This window comes from Pyxicephalus adspersus, chromosome 1 (genome assembly GCF_032062135.1).
Source record: "Pyxicephalus adspersus chromosome 1, UCB_Pads_2.0, whole genome shotgun sequence".
Classification (NCBI taxonomy): Eukaryota; Metazoa; Chordata; class Amphibia; order Anura; family Pyxicephalidae; genus Pyxicephalus; species Pyxicephalus adspersus.
The window spans coordinates 151,413,849-151,431,286 of NC_092858.1; the positions used below are offsets into that span (position 1 = coordinate 151,413,849).

General features: G+C 36.0%; 1 protein-coding gene across 4 annotated transcripts in view; it reads right to left on the bottom strand.

The window, feature by feature from the left end:
- The window catches only part of GLRA2 (glycine receptor alpha 2), a 111,382-nt gene that overhangs the window by 31,263 nt on the left and 62,681 nt on the right, over nt 1-17,438 (bottom strand). For all 4 annotated transcript variants that reach the window (XM_072431450.1, XM_072431480.1, XM_072431460.1 and 1 more), the window contains exon 8: nt 1,812-1,961. In XM_072431450.1, coding sequence (XP_072287551.1) covers nt 1,812-1,961 — 150 coding nt within the window. The remainder of the gene's footprint in view (nt 1-1,811; nt 1,962-17,438) is intronic.

Here is a 17,438-nt window from a genome sequence, read left to right on the forward strand (position 1 = left end):
GCCGCTCCGTCGTTCTCCCCCTCTACACTCCATAGAGCAGAACGGTGCTGTATGTACAACACTCATTCATGCATCATGCAGTCCTTTGTCGCTGGAAAGGATCGTGAAAGATCCTTTCCAATGACAATAATTGCACATGTGTATGCAGCTTAAGTATACTGTTTCCTAGCTTAAAGGGAGCTGTGCCATCCCAGGTGACTCAATGCAAATATGCAAAAAGCAGTACATAATGATTTATGTGCAAAGGAAGTGAATGACTCCAAAGAACAACCACCAAAACATCTCTACAATCAAACTGCATCCATATTCAATGAGTATGTTCCTAAGAAGTCTCTTTTACAATCTTTTATACAGTAGCAATCAGATTTCTTAAAAATGACTCAAGGGGCTACTGAAGTTTAAAGCAGCTATAAAGCTTCTTACCTAAATGTAAAACGTGTATTTTGAAAATAGCACAACCAATTACTTGCTTAAATTAACCCACAGTTGTGTAATCCTTAACAGTTGTCTTAAGCATTTATGGCCTTTCAAAAAAAAAACGAAGATGGGGTGGGACAAAAATGACTGGACAAGGATTTTGAAGGGAACAATGGCTTTCCATCTAAAAAGGTAGCTGTTATTTATTTTTTTAAAGCTTGAAGTTTATTAGGCTTATTTTTTGCCTTTACTGATTCCTCCATGCCCCTATTAATAACATGCTGATAGTGCTCTTCAATATACAATTGAAACCTTTATAAAGGTGGTGTGAATAAGAGCAGTATTTTCAGTATGAAAATCTAGCATACAAAAGTAAGACCTCAAACTAGCAGGAGAAAAGTTCAAAACTAACCTTGAAAGTGGCTTCTAAGGCTATAGATGTTTTTTATCAGATACAAGTTAATTCCAAAATAAAATAAAATTGTATCTAGACTTTAACATTGCATGGTGACACCTTCAACCAGGATCTGCTCATTCTCTGTTGCTCATCACCTGATTTCACCATCAATGGGCCTGATTTATTAAAGCTTTCCAAGGCTGGAGAGAATACACTTTCATCAGCTGGGCGATCCTAGAATTGATTTTATAAAGGTAATTTGCTATTTGTTAGCAAATGTTTTCAATTCTGGACCAGATCAATTGCAGGTTTGCTGGATCACCCAGCCTATCCAGCCTTGGAGAGTTTTAATAAGTCAGGGCCAATGACTGACCAGCAAAAGCCTCATTGCACTAAAGATAACAGATCGATATGATCTTTCTAACAATTAGTCTGCACCAAAGAGCATATTTACTTTCACAAATCACAATCTTTTTAAATTATTACTTTCTTTTACCCTGCATTATACAGTGTGATCTACAGGCAATAGTAGAACAATATAGAAAGACTTTCAGACAGAACAAACAAGGCTTTTCATAAGCATGGTCCTGCTTGGTAAACATGGGCTAAAATACAAAAGGATAAAGGGTTAGTGGATACTAGATTTTTTAGGGCAAAAAAGTCTGGACAAACACTTGCATAATGCGATATGCTGTCCACGTACCCGTGCTATTCATACCATTAAGGTAAAAGCAGGCTGTAAGAATACAGAAGCTCATATATACCTGAAACATGTTTTATACTTTTGGCCAAGGAGCTTTAAAAATCCTTTGGCTACAGCAATATCTCCACCGCAGAACTGGTTCCTGCAAGGTAGTAGTCCTCCTTATATCTTACTAGTTACATACTCATTATGTTCAAACAGCATCAGCAAAAAATAAATAAATAGAAAAGAAGAGAGTATACAATAAAAATAACTGTCATAAAAAAAATTAAACCTTGCTACAGGATTTACTACCTTGCTTTGTCTTTTCTGTCTTCTGCGAAGCCTCAGGAATTCCTTGTGCTGTCTTGATACAAAATTTACAGCTGCATACTCCAACAAAGCAGCAAAAACAAACAAAAGGCAAACGGCCATCCAGATGTCAATAGCTTTCACATAGGAAACCTACAAGGGAAAATAAGAGAGATGTCAAGGGATCCTTGTACCATTCATTTTTTTTCAGTTATGACTTTTATGACATATATAGATAATAATGCTGTCTCCATATACTGTACCCTTGTGATCCTTTCTCTCAGCTATTCTATTTATATAGGTCTCTGGTGGTCTCATATTATATTATAACCAGTATTTTGATAAATGTATAGGGCATACTAGAAATGTAACCAAGAACCACAAATATGTACGCCAAGATTTATTCTTTACTGAAGATATAAATATTTAGATAATGAATGACACAATTTTATGTTCCAGTCAATAATAAAAGTAATATAGCTTTGGTTTTGTGTTGTGCTGCCTAATACATACAGCCTGGAAGTATAATCAAGTCTCTTTTAAAATCTAAAGTCACTTTTTTCAATATGTCTTTTTTTTTATTTTACAAACATACAAGCCCACAAACACAATGAAGAGAACATACTTTAAATCTTCGATCGTTCTCTTTCCAAAATAGTTATATTTATAACAACTAATCTTTATTTCCTCTATGATGCCTAAGTTGGCAGAATCAGTTAGCATTCAAGTAAGAAGCTGAGACTGAGCATACAGAAAGATAGCAGCCAAAGGACAAGATTGGGTTATGGGCAGGGTATCAATCAGGATTTGCATAAAAAACACCAAAGTTCAAAGAAACCAGCATGCTAAAGCAAAAACACAGTTTAAATGCAAAACTGGTACTTTCTACCTCAATATGCCACTCGCCATGTCATGGCACGCCTACACTGTGGTTTTCTATTTAGACGTCAGATACGGCAAGCAAGAACATGATAAAAGTTTATCTATGGGGGTCACAGAACACAATAAAAACCTGGCAATGGTCTATTAGCCTCACCACGTTGTCTGAAATTAAAAGAATAACTGGAATTGAGTTTATGTTCATTCTTTATATGACTAAACCCAAATATTTGCTGTGAATTCAAAGAAAACTTGGGATATTCTCTGTAGGAAAAATAATTACCCAACAAAATCATGTTAGCACAAAATACAAAAAAGTTTCAGTATGAGCAGAGTGGACTTAGAATTCTAAACATTCTCTTTTTGCATTTCCTCCACCTTCAGAATACATGGTACACAAAATTCCCACACAAAAGCTCTCCAGGTGCATATCTTGCAGCCTTTTCAATGACGCCAGACGCTCAAAAATTGTCAATGTAAAGAAAAACTTCACACAGTTCCAGGAACAGCAGGGATTTCATAGCCATAAACTGAATAGAAAGTTGGTGATTGTAGAAGTTCTAATAAAAACTCTCAATACAAAGAGACATGCTGATGCAATTTCAATGCTGAATGGCAATCAAGTAGCAGTTAGCTTATATTAAATAGGATTTAGATTTGTAAGTTGCTCACATATTAACTTCTGCAGATGCCTTGTAGACACCATGCTTTTCAAGTGTAAATCCAGCTTTTGCTATTTTTACAGGAATAAAGTACATCAATATGACCATGGTTGTACTTGTTTCTAATCTTTTAGTAAACTCGTGGTCACCAGGGTGTCTGCCTGTGCTTTCTGAAGTAAAAGCAGATTTTGTTTATTATTGTTTATTATATGTGTATTATTATGTTTGCACATTATGTGTTTAGATTATAGTTTATGTCTGAGAAAAATAAAAAAACAGATGCAAGCAAATATCAACACCGTGATCCTTCATATCTGCATCAAGTGCAGAAAAAAAATTGATTCTGCAAGTGTTTCTAACTTAGTGATAAAACAATGATTACTATGCTGCACTGAAACCCCAAGCAGTGTTCTCAGCCTTATCTTTTTCTCACCTGCTGGATTTTTGTATTTTTATAGAGTTGTGGAGGAGGTGATCTGTAGTCTCTAATAGGTTTTGGGGTGATATTGCGCAAAGAGATACACTTAAAAAGTACCAATTTTATTTCATTTCATTTTATATTGTGTTTATATGTTTTATTTGGCTGTCCTATATCCATTTGGTTCTCTATTATAAAATGCTTGTTTTACAAACAGACATTAGATACATGACCAAGGTTTCCCAGAGCACTCTGAGTTATCTACACCAGCGGTCACCAACTGGTGGTCCACGAGAAAAGTTTAGTGGTCTGCAACTCTTGCGAGTGTGCACCAGCCGGAGCCAGGGCCCTTGTTCCCTGTATGAACACAACTTGCCCACTCTCCCATCACAGGCTCAGGGCGGTGGGCGGTTTGTGTTGCTGGGCATCACAGGTCTGGCATCATGGCATCAATATGGGGAAAGGTTCTTCCCCTTTGAGTGACACACGGCTCCTTAAGCATTCATGTTCCAGATTTGGTACATTTAGTGGTCTGTAGGTCCAAAAAGGTTGGCGACAACTTAGCTACACAACCTTTTGCTTTCGGCTCACTTTTTCATTGGAAACCTTGGACTCTCTGATCTGGTATGGCATTACTCACTTCCCTGATGAGTGAGTTTTCAAACCAATCAGATTCTTTAGATAAAGCTAAATATTGTAAAGCTTTGTAAAGCAGAGGGGGTTTGCATGTTTACCTTCTATCACGAATACAGAAAAAAAGATTTTATTCCACTTCTTCGGATTGTGGCTTTTCATAGTACAGATCCAGTATAATACTACATAATTGTTTATTCCAAACTATATACAGATGTCTCTGGTCAGTTTTAACATTATCAGAGCACAGTCTGGAAACCTTGGCTTCTTTGGAGTAGAGTTTGATTCACACAATATAAGCTTGTTATAGAATAAGGTTTTTGGTTAGTTTTACATAAACACAATACTGCCTAAACTATGCTTGTGTTACTATCTATTTTTTTATATTTTGCTCCACATGCAGACTGAGCTGTCTATTAAAAATGACAGTGATTCATGAACAAAATGATCGCTTCAAAAACTGCTTTGACAATATATTATTAGAACATTTAGAGATCTGTTTATAAAGCAGTACATTTAACTTTTTCCAACATACTGACATGGTAAGTGAATCATTTTTATTTAAAACACATACTGCACATCTAGGCTGCACCCAAGGGTCTACTTTTTTCCAAAAGGGAAGGAGACTCATGCTAATTTGGCAAATCAAGTTCTAGAAGAACTTTTAGACTTTTATGTTCAGACTAGCGGTTATGCTGCTGGAGAGGTTACCGCTACTTCAGTCCAATAAACTGGTTCCTCGGGTAAACCTGGGTGATCAAGCAAACCTGTATCAGATTTCCTGAAATCATGTTCTATTCCTTGGCAAATGATTCACTCCAGATATGATCCAGGTTAGCTGGATCACCCAGGTTCTCCTATGTTAGTCTATCTTCTTCAGTCTTGGAGAGCTTTAAGAAATCAGGCCCTGTATGTATAATGTCGCCTGCAGGAGCCCAGCAGTGAGAAATTCAGTACCACCATGCTGCCTGCTGTCAAATGTGCAAGCACTAGTTCAAGTACCAGCACAGTGGTGGCAAGAAGCCATGTGGGAACACTTTTTTGTTTTTCCTTTTTATTTCCTTGTTCTATGAATTGCAGAAGAGGCACAAACACTTGCTGTCCCATTTACTGCGGAGGAGGGTCCCAAGCCTATTAAATGGTCTGGTTTCAATATAAGGGGTAACCCAACACTGTTTTTTTTTTTTTTTTTGCTATAAAGAAAGGCTTTGTTCATTAAAAAGAACAAAAACTTCTGTACAGCATTTTGCAAATGCATGTAAAGGTGTTTGATAACACATGGAAAAACCAAATAATTTTGCCTGAAATCACTCCGGAACACCTAGCTATGGACAGCAAGCACCCAGGAACAGTACATACAGCAGATTTTCATTGCTAGTCTGAACATAGCCCAAAAAAAGCTTAATTGATACAATATTGTTGCCATTGGATTTCAAACTTTTCATTTGTGCACATGTTAAAGGGATAACCTTTTTATCTGTTCATTAGTCAAAGAAAAATAAAATAATGAATGATGAATAAAACAAGCCCAGCTTGAAAAAAACAAAATATTAAAGCAATTGGTTAGGATAAATTTTAAGCAATTCCTTTGGAACTGAACATTTAAAATTCAAAAATCCATGGTGTATCTGTGCATGCCTGAGCAGCCATCAGACCCTATAGAGCAGGGGTGACCAATAGGTGAATTGCCATCTACCGGTAGATCGCAAGGGCAACGCAAGATCACAGAGCCCTGCCTTTCGAAATAAACTCTACCACGCACAGGAGTTAATATGTCCAAGTTTTTATTGTTGGTAGATCATTTTGACTTGGTCATTTTAAAAGTAGCTCGCAGGCCAAAAAAGTGTGGGCACCCCTGATATAGACTAATAAGACTAAAGGGTCTTTGCTTAACAAAAATCCCCGCCTCCTGATGCAGAAACATGTAATGCAGCGATTCTGGGAATGTTATCTGACATTGTTTGTTCTTCCTGCTTTGAGTGTTATATACCAGAAAGGTTCATGCAACGACTGAATCCAGAGATGAGGGGAAATTACATCTACCATAGCATGCAAGTACATGTGGTCCATAAAAGAGATTTTCAGCCATACAATCATTTGCATGCAGCAATCTTTTTTTCTTTTCACCTAATTGGGTTTTCTTTGCAAATTGATTTTTTTTTCACCTCATTCACTAACCTAATGATAATGCACTTGCTAGGAGTCATCACCATTTGAATTCGCCTATCAACCCTATTGCTTTTGGAATTTGCCTTCAATTTTGGGTTTAATTGGGCTTTACATAAAATGTGTCTATTAAAAGTGTATGTATCGTAAAATGTATCTTTTTTTAGGTTTCAGCTAGAGAAAAAAAAGATTAAAACCATTTTCAGTTTATTTTTAGTGTCCCACTGGGAAGATTTCCTTTCATTTTCTTTCTAAACAAGAAATAGAAGATTTCCCCAAAGTGAGGAGAATTCCCATCTTAGGCAGTTGTCACAGAAACAAATGTTCCATTGCATAATTTACCCTCAGCTATTTCTGGTAACATTACCATTTTGGATTTCCTGTTTCATTAAACGTAGGTACCAGGTACCAGGTGACCTCTTCTCTCAAGTTTTCCTTTACATACATACTCATAAACACGTGAACCCTATGTTAACCCTAAATTATCTTTACTTATGGATAATTTACTGCTTTTACTGACCCCCCCCCCCCCCTTAGCTATTATTTTCTTGTGTTTTTTATATACTTCTATGATTTTTAACCTTTGATATTGAAATGTTTAATTTCCACTTGCTGTGTTAATTTCTTTTTTAGTTTAAAATTCCCAAAGTTGAAAAATACTTTATTTTGTGAATGTTTTTACCATATATTGTACAAACAATATGTTTAAAAACCATTGTAAATCTGTTTTTTTTTTTTCTACAGTAAGACTACTTGTTTTATTATTGACAAAGCAGATTGAAAAGGTTATTTTTTACATAACTGTATTTTTGTCAAAAGATTGCATAAAGAATTAAAATCAGAATATTACTGGCAAAAGAAAGCATTGTTCAAAAAAGAATACTGTATGTATTATTTTGTAATCCAAAAAGTAGACTTACTATGACATTTTTAACAATATAACCCTTTTACATAATGAAAAAAATTTCTTTTTAAAAATTTTCTAAATCAGAACTGCTGAGGTTGTACAGACTGAAGGGGAACCCCAGAGCATCCTGGGATACCTTTGTCACATATCCCAGGAGGCTTTGGGTTGGTCCTTCGGTGCATGCCTGATGGTTCCATTGTGCTGGAACTAAAAAAGAATCCAATACAAATGTCGAGGGATCGAAGGCTCGGAGGAAGTAAAGGTGTGTGCTTTTTTTTTGTTATCACCACATAACTAGTTCTATACAGGAAATGTAAAAAAGTATAGCAAATATTCTACATTATTCTGTTGTCAAACCTTAGTCAAAGTCATTGGAGTTAATATGTAATGTCCCAGTGTCATTGTGTTATTGTGCTGTTATTTCATCCATGGATCTTGGATATTTTACTACTTTTTATCGGCCCAGGGACTGGTGAATAATGTTGGATAATTAACCAAGGTATTATATTTCTGGGACAAACCCTGCTCTAATCTATCATATTCCCAATATACTACTTCCTACTGTTTTCTTATTTCTACAGTTATTACCTTTTATTAATCATTAGTGCATTTTGGTCTGAGCATACCATCGTGCATAAGGTCAGTGCTGGTTTTACACCTCATTTTGCCCTAGGTATGCAGGAAAGGTGAAGACCTTTTAAGCAAGCTCATTTGTGTTGGGCGAATAATATTTTATGAATATGCATATTATTATTTTTGCATAAACTGCTACTGAAATATGATATAGAATGGAGCATGCATATTGATTTATATGGCAATTTATTTTTGCAATGTACACCACTTCAACAAAGGATAGAAGGCCTGGGAAATACAAGCAATACTGTTTATAAGGATAGATGGGGATGCCACTGCCCATTGTTTTACTGGATATTCGAGTTTTTACATCCACACTTTGGTAAGCATGGTCTGTTAAAGGTCTTGGATTAAAGGGTCACAGGGGCCATTTTCCCGAAACCTCTGAAGTGACAGGTAGACATGATATAACAGAAAAAAGATGAAAGGATCAAATCCAATTAGATTGGTTAAGAAATCTTGCTGGAATTTCTGAGTCAAAAGTTTGTTTTTTAAATTTGAAAGCTTTTGTGATCATTTTTCCCTAGCCAATTTTAGAACATTTGAAAAGCATTGTGGCAGTCTGAAACCATTTTTCTTTTCTATTCACCTTTAATTTTGCTGAGAAAATTGGCACATTTTTACACCACAGTGGAAAACTACTGCTTGTGTATATCCAGAAATAATTGCGGTGATTTTACTTTGTTAACTGTCACAGTCCCATTCCGCTACAGCCCTTAAATTGCTCAATTTCAACTTTAGATCCAAGGCTGCAATAGCTCAATTTTGAATTCTAGGACACTAGAACGGACAGTCCAACAGGCTAAGTGAATGGCTATACATTTTTGACTTCAGTCCTTTGCATTCTACAGTTCTCCTGCTGAATATAGCCACAAATATCCATAGGTGGCCAAAAAAACATTAAGGATAAAGGTAAACCATTAATACATTTTGAGGCTTTGTGCTGCTCCCTTTCCCTAGGAAAGTCAATCTCTATTTTACAGCTGGAAAAAAAGTGAAAATCCACCAATAGAAAAACTGTTCTGATGATAAATATTTAACAGGGATTTTTCTCATTTAGAAGAGATTTCTTTCTCCCATGTATTTTTTCATTCCAAACTTATTGAAAAGTATAAGTGTGGTATTGAAAAGTATAAGTTAAGAAACGCAGCAAGAATGGCATGTATCATGCAATTATAGTATACTCCCACTCCATATTTTACAGCTCAATCTCTGTTCTTCTATTGTTATTACCATCCCATGATTTAATGTTTCTAACATTTGCTCAGTTGCATACTACTATGACAACTGTACTACTGTGCCATCTGTACTACTGAATACTTCATTAGTGACTTCGGTGACACCTATTATCACTTCCAGCATCCACTTGGGATAAAAAGACACAAGCACATACTACCTGTTTCTCCATGTTCCTGATGTCTCAGACACCAAATTAATGGACTGCCTTTAGCTTTCATTATAACTTTTGATAAGTTTATGCAATGTCACATTATTTTCCACCCAGAGTTGCATTCATTTTTCACTAAAATCTGATATTGATGATGGGAGAGTCAAGGCACTGTGTAAACTATTCAGCACATCTCAAAGATTCCCAAATGGGTTAAGGTCTGGACTTCGTGGTCACCAATCCATGTCTAAAAATGATGTCTTATGCTCCCCCAACCACTTACTGAATCCTGGCATTGCAATCTTGGAATATGCCTGTGCCATCACAGGAGAAAAAAAATCAATTGAAGAATTGAAAAAACCTGGTCATTCAATATATTCATTTTTGGACACATGTTAGTGAGCCTAGACCTGACCAACTGAAGCAACCCCAGGTCAAATCATTGGCCCCACAGGCTTGGAGACTTGTTTTGGCCAGGTAGTCTACCATAAGGCAGTACTGTCCTGGTTCCTGACAACAATCTGACTATATTCTCTCACAATGCAGTTTTCCAAAGCTGGTTTGAGCCCTGCATTGCCCTTGCTGAATTGAATAAAACTGCACTTAAAAATAATAAAAAGTAAGAGGTGTTATTGTAAAGCTGTTCAGTGCTCAAAGACAATATTTTCTGAAAATGTATTTTCACAATTTTGTGCTGTACTTACATAACAGAATGACGACTAAGCAGCCTTTCTGATTTTCTAGAATAAAAAAGCACATGTTATATTTACTATAAAATCAACTAAATATGCCTATTAAAGCCAAACAATAGTTGTTTGTGAATGGAAGGCATTTTGAAAGTATCTAAAGTATAGCTATGGGAAAAAGATAAAGCATGTGATGCAATATGCCACACCAAGTTTTGTTTTTCATAACATAGTTTCATGACATGCTTACCCTACAAGAAGATCTTTTATTTTACAGGGTGTTCAGTCATTAGTGAAATCACAACCGCATTGTCACCCTGTTTGCCAGGTTGTGATTGCAAGTATTCAGCCTTGTTACAGTTAGAGCGATGTCATCATCCATGTTTGGATCAGGAATACAAATTCCCGAATTAGGCTGGGTTGGCAAGTTTAAAAACAACTGCTGGTCCTTTAACAGCACCAACAAGAGTCCCACTACTTGTATCCACTTCAACCATTGGGCTGCAAGCCTGTTCTTAAGGAGTACAGTGGTGGATATTCCTTTTGGTTGGTGAACATCAAGGGAAGGTATCGCCCCTAACCAGCACCATGAGAACATTTGCCATATATACCTTGCAACAGCCTGTAAGCCACTTGTTAGGGTATATGGTGGTGAGCAGTCCCATTGCGATGGGACTGTTCCTACCAAGCACAAGCCAATAAGACCCTTCCTGGCATATACCTTCCAAGAGGCTGTAAACTGGTAGATCAGGCATTCCTATTACCTGCTGGTGGTTAAGGCCAATTAAAATGCTTACCATTGTATACCTTGTCAACTGGCTTACAGCCTTAGTTTACAGTGCATACGAGTAGCATGGAGATTGTTAGTACTGTACACAGCAGACAGCAACTCTCCTATGAATACAGAGAATGAGCTTACCAAACTTATCTCAAACCATTGCGTTATTCATTTCTATTATAACTAACACAAATATCAGATATTCAAGCTGGTTTTGAAATCAATTCATCCTTGTTGAGAACAAAAAAACATACTGATTTTAAGGGCAGACAATGATATGCTTAGTTGAAATACGTATATATATTAGTTTTACCTGCTGAAGAATTTTTATAATAATTGTATGCAGCCAGTTTTGTGATTTACAGACATTTTTAAGACTCAGCCAGATGGGTGCCCCAGATGGGGCCAGATGAGAGACGGTTTTAATTAAGCAATTAATCTTCCTTGTTTTACAACAGAAGTAGAAGTCTAATCATTCCGGACATTAGAGGTGGGTGCATCTCAGGAATGGCTGACCAAATACCATCAGAACAATAAACATATATATATTGAATAGTGCCTGAAGGTCTACTTTACCATAAAAGCATTATAAAGTAAATTTGATATCAATGGAAACTGATCAATCTTTCTGAGATAACTTTTTGGCAGATACAGACACAAAAAGTCACATGTTTAGGTCAGTGGTTCATATTCACCATCCCAGTGACATAGTCATCAACTTTTCTCAACAGGGTCTGAGTCAAAGGCCTGGTTACTGCTGGCTAACAAAGTATAAAGCTTATACATATGAAGTGTGAAGTTATAGAAGAGGCTCAACTACCTGCTGCTTTGATATTAGGCTGAAAATTGAAAATCACAGCCGTTGTTATCCCAGATCTGGGCTGATAATAGAGGAAATGGGATACAGTTACACAACACTGATCAACTGTTCAGAATGAAATAAAATAGATTACTTTTTGATGGCTAGGGGTTTGCGGAATTCTACTGAGAATAAAATGTAATTCTTGACTGTTTACAATTAGAAACCAAATTGTTTACTGCTAATCTTATCTTTTTATTATCAAGAATTTAATTATACAGGAAACATGTTTAAACTGGCAGAGATGTACCCTAAATCTTTCAGTATTATCTAATATGAGTTTTATATCAGTTTCTATTGCTGAGAAAAATGATATGAAAATGAATAGTCGCACTTTAGGATCAGTGGAAGGCAGTAGTTGCCATGAAGTGTCTGTGCATATCCTCACCATGGCATGTTTATGGAGTCATTAAACTTTATTGATTCATGGGAGCCATTGCTTCTTTAAATTTTTTATTAGACCTACTCAGCTATGGTGCTTGGGAAGGGGAATAAAACAGATATAAACAGTGCTAATCAAAGCAAGTGGCAATGTCTGCAAAGGCCAACTTCCCTAATCTCCTTGTACCCACCTAACCAGAACTCCCTGGCACATATACTTCTTCATACTTACTTCCAATACATGAAATTTCCGGATATGGGAATCTATTCTATAGTGCTAGTTCTTGAGTCTAGCTGGCAATTGCTAGGCCTGAGCATTGTCACAGATAGATGCCCTTCAGTAACCTGGGCCCCTGACCAATGCTAGCTATGGAAAATTGATGAGTAGTAAAGTAGGGTAAGAGGTGTAGGGGGTCAGGGGAGCCATTTGCATAGACCTTTGCTCTGCATGGGCATGATGACAGTGTCCCTGCCAAGTGAATAACCTCAAAAGTTTAAAAGGTTAGGCAGAACAGTGTCCCTTTTTTGTCAGAAACATGTAATAGGTTTACAAATTCTTCTGCAGACATGAAAGTTAGTCTAAACTTGGAATTTGATGCACAAAGTTTGTTTGTAGCATTTGTATAAATGCAGACTGTGTTACTACACTCTACATCACAGCTCCTAAAAGTGTAGGTGTTTTCTTTAGAAAAATTAGGAAAAAGTCTGGTACACCCAAAGCCATAGCAGAGTTAGAAGGTTTTGAGAGTCAACAGCTCACATCATAGACACTTAACTTATGCACAGCTAAATACCAGCCACAGCTTCACCATCAACTGTGAAGAAAAGAGTCAAGTGACTAATTGGCAAAATAAAAAAAAGTCAATTGCCTGGGCCAGAAAACTAGTGGCCAACTGAAAATTGTGAAAAAGCCTTAGAGACATATGTAATAAAACTGCAATTTTCAGTTCATTACATAGAATTGTATGCTGTCAAGTAGGCAAAAAAAGGTTTCTCAAAGCGTGGCACCATCTGTCAAATATGGAGAATAATGATTATGATAAAATGTGATAGTATGCAGTTTGTGACACCAACTGCAAAACATGAAATAGGACAATAATGATCAAACACGACTGTCTGGGAAGTTTTGGCTAGATCTAGAGTCGATATCTTGCAGATAAGTAACTGGTACCCTCAACAAAAAGGCCTACATAAGCATTTTGTATCACCAAGCAATACCCCTGGATCTAAGCCTAGAGAAATGGGCTCATACTTTCAGAAATGCCAGATCAAGCTCAAATAAAAAACAAAGCACTTCTTAGAATGGCCAGCATGGCCACCAGATTTAAATCTCATCCAAATACCGGTATTTTGAAATAAACTAGAAATAAGAGTGAAAGCAAAGCAACCTACGGGCTAATATTTTGTAGTAATGGTTTCTTGATTATCAGCTTTTTAAAAACATTTGTGTTGGCAAGGTTGGAGCTGGAAATAAAGCAGACCTTCTCTTTTGTCTGCCTAATACATTGCAATAAAAACCCAAAATATGAGCTGGCTGAAAACACATTAAAATTTATACTTCAGCAAAAAATTCACAGTACATCCTTTTAATATAAATGTTTCGAAGATCAAAGGTAACAAAAAAAAAGAAAAAGAAAAAAACATGTACATTATGTAAACCTACAAGGTCATTATCATTTCAGAATGAAGAATTTCTTTTCTTTTGTAAAATTCTAATCTTTCTATTTCTGAATATCTGTTATGCAGCTCTATCCTAGCTCTATTGTTTCATAAATGGCATTTACTTTTATTGTAGTAGTTGTGTTTATGCGGGGGTCCAAAGACAATAATGTGGCATGATTCAGAGTATATACTGCAAAAATGTAACTATGCTACTGTTATGAAATGTTTATTACTATTACAATGTCAGATAGTAGCTATCCCTGTGGTGCTCATTCTGATCATGCTGTACACTATAAATTGCATTATGAATTGTTACATATGTATATTTATGTCAATAAGTGCTCGAAATACCATAATAATATTATTAGCAATAATAGGAGGTAGTAGCTGTAAGGTTAACTGGGTATGATCATTAAAAACTTTTATTCTTCTACTGGGGAGGAATAACTCACATCTTGCTGTATAAGCAAGAAGAATCATAGGCAAAGCACAGGTTCACCTGGCTCCAGACTATGGACATTTAACCATTTAAATATATCTTTAGATATGTAATACTTTAGAACAAGCCGTTACTGACCTCTCTAGGTGCTTTCATTGTGACCCTATTGATTCTCAAAGCTCCTCAATGATAAATGGCTCAAAGCCACCAAAGCTTCTCAAAAATTTAAGTTTGCTTTAAGTCGTTTTAGGTTTCGTAGATCCCTTGTAACACAGTATTTAGTACCAAATTTTAAAAAGTACAGGGATATGGAGCAATAAATATGACATTTACCAAACATTTATCACTGGTGATTCAATATATTATAACACATGTACCAGGAAAATATATCTTCAGTAAATATTTATGTTTACTCACAGGTGTAACTAGAGGGTTGCAGTGGGAATGGGGGGACAGAACCATGATTGTTATACCATGTTTTCACTGCTTTTATAGGTACCCCTTAATCAGGTCTCCCTTCACAATTCAGTACTTTGCAGTCTTTCTTATCTTTTAGGTAATATTATTAATATTAGTTAATGTAGAAAAGTTTTGCAAATATTTTTTATATTATATTGCTAAAGGAAAGCAGCCTTTTATCTAGAGAACTCTGTGTGCCTGATTTACAATTTTTTGTTATATCACTTTTGGAATTTCATAGAGATGCTCAAAATTCCCCAATATTATTTGTATTTGATTTAATTGAAAAACTTCATAAAAGTATATTTCTTTCTAGTTAGGTCAATATTGCTTTACTGCATGTGGCCAATACATTCTCAGATTATTAGAAAAGCCCCTGGGTGTAGAGTTGTCACCATGATTTCTGAGGGGACCAGGGGAACCTTTAGGAACAAGGCTTAAAAAGCATGTTGTTTTTTATTAAATAACTTTAGTATAGTTGGGAAACCTGTTTTTAGAAGTGGGTCACTCAAGTTAATTGCAAAGTCCTTAAATATGGTAGTGCCATCAAAATTTCTAGGGCGATTGATGGTAACAGATCTTACCAAAAAAAAAAAATGTAGTTTTAATGTAAATGAGGCTTACATTATAGTCAGGAAAACATGTTTCTAAAGCTGGCTTATGAGTTAACTGCAAAGCCTTCTAAATTAAATTGTCACCAAATTTTACAGGGAAGTCAGGGATTTGTAATAGAACACCCCCCTTCCAATGTAGAAATGTTGTTTTCATTTAAACTACTAATTTCTGAAACGTGACAAGGATTACCAATGGATGTACATAGCAAACTAGGACCATGTCATGCACAATGAACATTAGTATATGATTTAATATGTGCAAATACACCCATGTGTGCATCTATGCACCTGCAATACAAAATTTCCATAATACTTTATCTCTGCTCATTTATTTAGTAAATGAGGGCCAGTTAATCAAGAGCACAGTGCCCAATTCATTATAAACGAACGCTGAGATTTCAGTCTGACAAACAAGTTCTCAAGCAATCAGCATCTCTTTAGTTAACTCATAGTCCTCTGGGAAACCTTTGTTGTGCATCAACAAAATTGAATATGAATACTAAAAAAACATAAATCCACAATGTAAAAATGTATAAACATTAATAAAAGCAAACATGAAATTTACAAAAAGCCAAAAAAGCACACTTCTCAAGCAAAATAAGAAAGAAAAAAAGTTTCCATAATCATATTTTAACAATCAGGTATTTTCTGCTGACATAAATATTTGAGTTTTTTTTGAGAGGATTGTGTAGGCTTATAGTTCTGACCTCTCATATAGAGTCCCAAAAGGAAAACTGAGATTACTACCTTCTTACATGTTACCTATATTCTTTACAATGAAAACAATTACCTAAACTCACATCTGGAAAAACTGCCACGCACTTCTGTTTTGTAACCTGCAAAGAATTGATATGATCTTCCTGCACCCTGCTGTCTGCCTTTGATTTTTCCAAGCTTGACACTGATCCCTAACAATGTCTCAAATAATAGAATGAACTTCCAACAATTTACCTCCTGAAGAAAAGCTGCAAGGTAACTGGCCTACCGTTTCCGGGGTCATGGGCAGAGCTTAAATAGCGGTGCAGTCAGCCTGATCTAGTCTGACAGCAACTCTCAATGCACAGTGCAGCCTAGATCATGCTAAAAATGTTCATTAATTGTGCCGGGTTCATGTAACAGGGGGGCTCAAGAGAATCTGTCCAGTGTGCCCATAACAGCTTTTCACATAGTGCCATTGTAAATTAGTAAAGTGATGATATTTTGTAATATAATAAGCTACATTTACAGAGCTAAGAAAACCCCACCAGGATAGTGATTATTATTATCAAAAAAGGGGTTTGCACATCTAATTGTACTCATTGTTCATGCCAAATGGCCTAAAATATAGATTGTTTTGCTTGTGCAAAGCTTTGTGAATTATCCTTAAAGAGCACCTGTGATTACATTAGGTATTAGGCATTCTTAACAAGTAGTAAGGATTTTTAAAAACAAGATCATCCCTGGCCTCTCTAACTGCTTGTAATTATTATATAAATCACAACAAATAATCTGATGCAGGGTTTAAGTTGGTTTCTATTACTTTAGAAACACTTGCTGTTTGTTTACATTACTACATGATTGTTATTATTACAGGCTGCCAGGATTCTGCTGCAATAGAAAGTTAACAGCTAAACTTTCAGCGCTCCTCCTATAAACTTTGTAGGTGAATTTCTTAAAGATGTGAAAAATCCTTGTTTAGATACCCAAATACTTCATTGTGTATAGAATCAGCATAGATTTGCTTTGATGCACCATTAGAGATTAAAATCTACTTAGAAGATGGGCCTGATTTATTAAAGCTCTCCAAAACTGGAGGGGATACGCTTTCATCAGTGAAGCTGGGTGATCAACTGGCAAACCTGGAATCTGGTCTAGGACTGAAAACATTTGCTAACAAATAGAAATAGAAATCCGTTCCAGGTTTGCTAAATCACCCAGCTTCACCAATGAATGTGAATCAGGCCCTATCTGTGTATTCTACTAATTATACAAAAACAGTACATGGAGGATGGTGAATGTTCACTTCAGGGATTCCCAGCTTTACCCTTATTAGTCTCAGTGCATAGAACTCTCCATCTGGATCTGGAT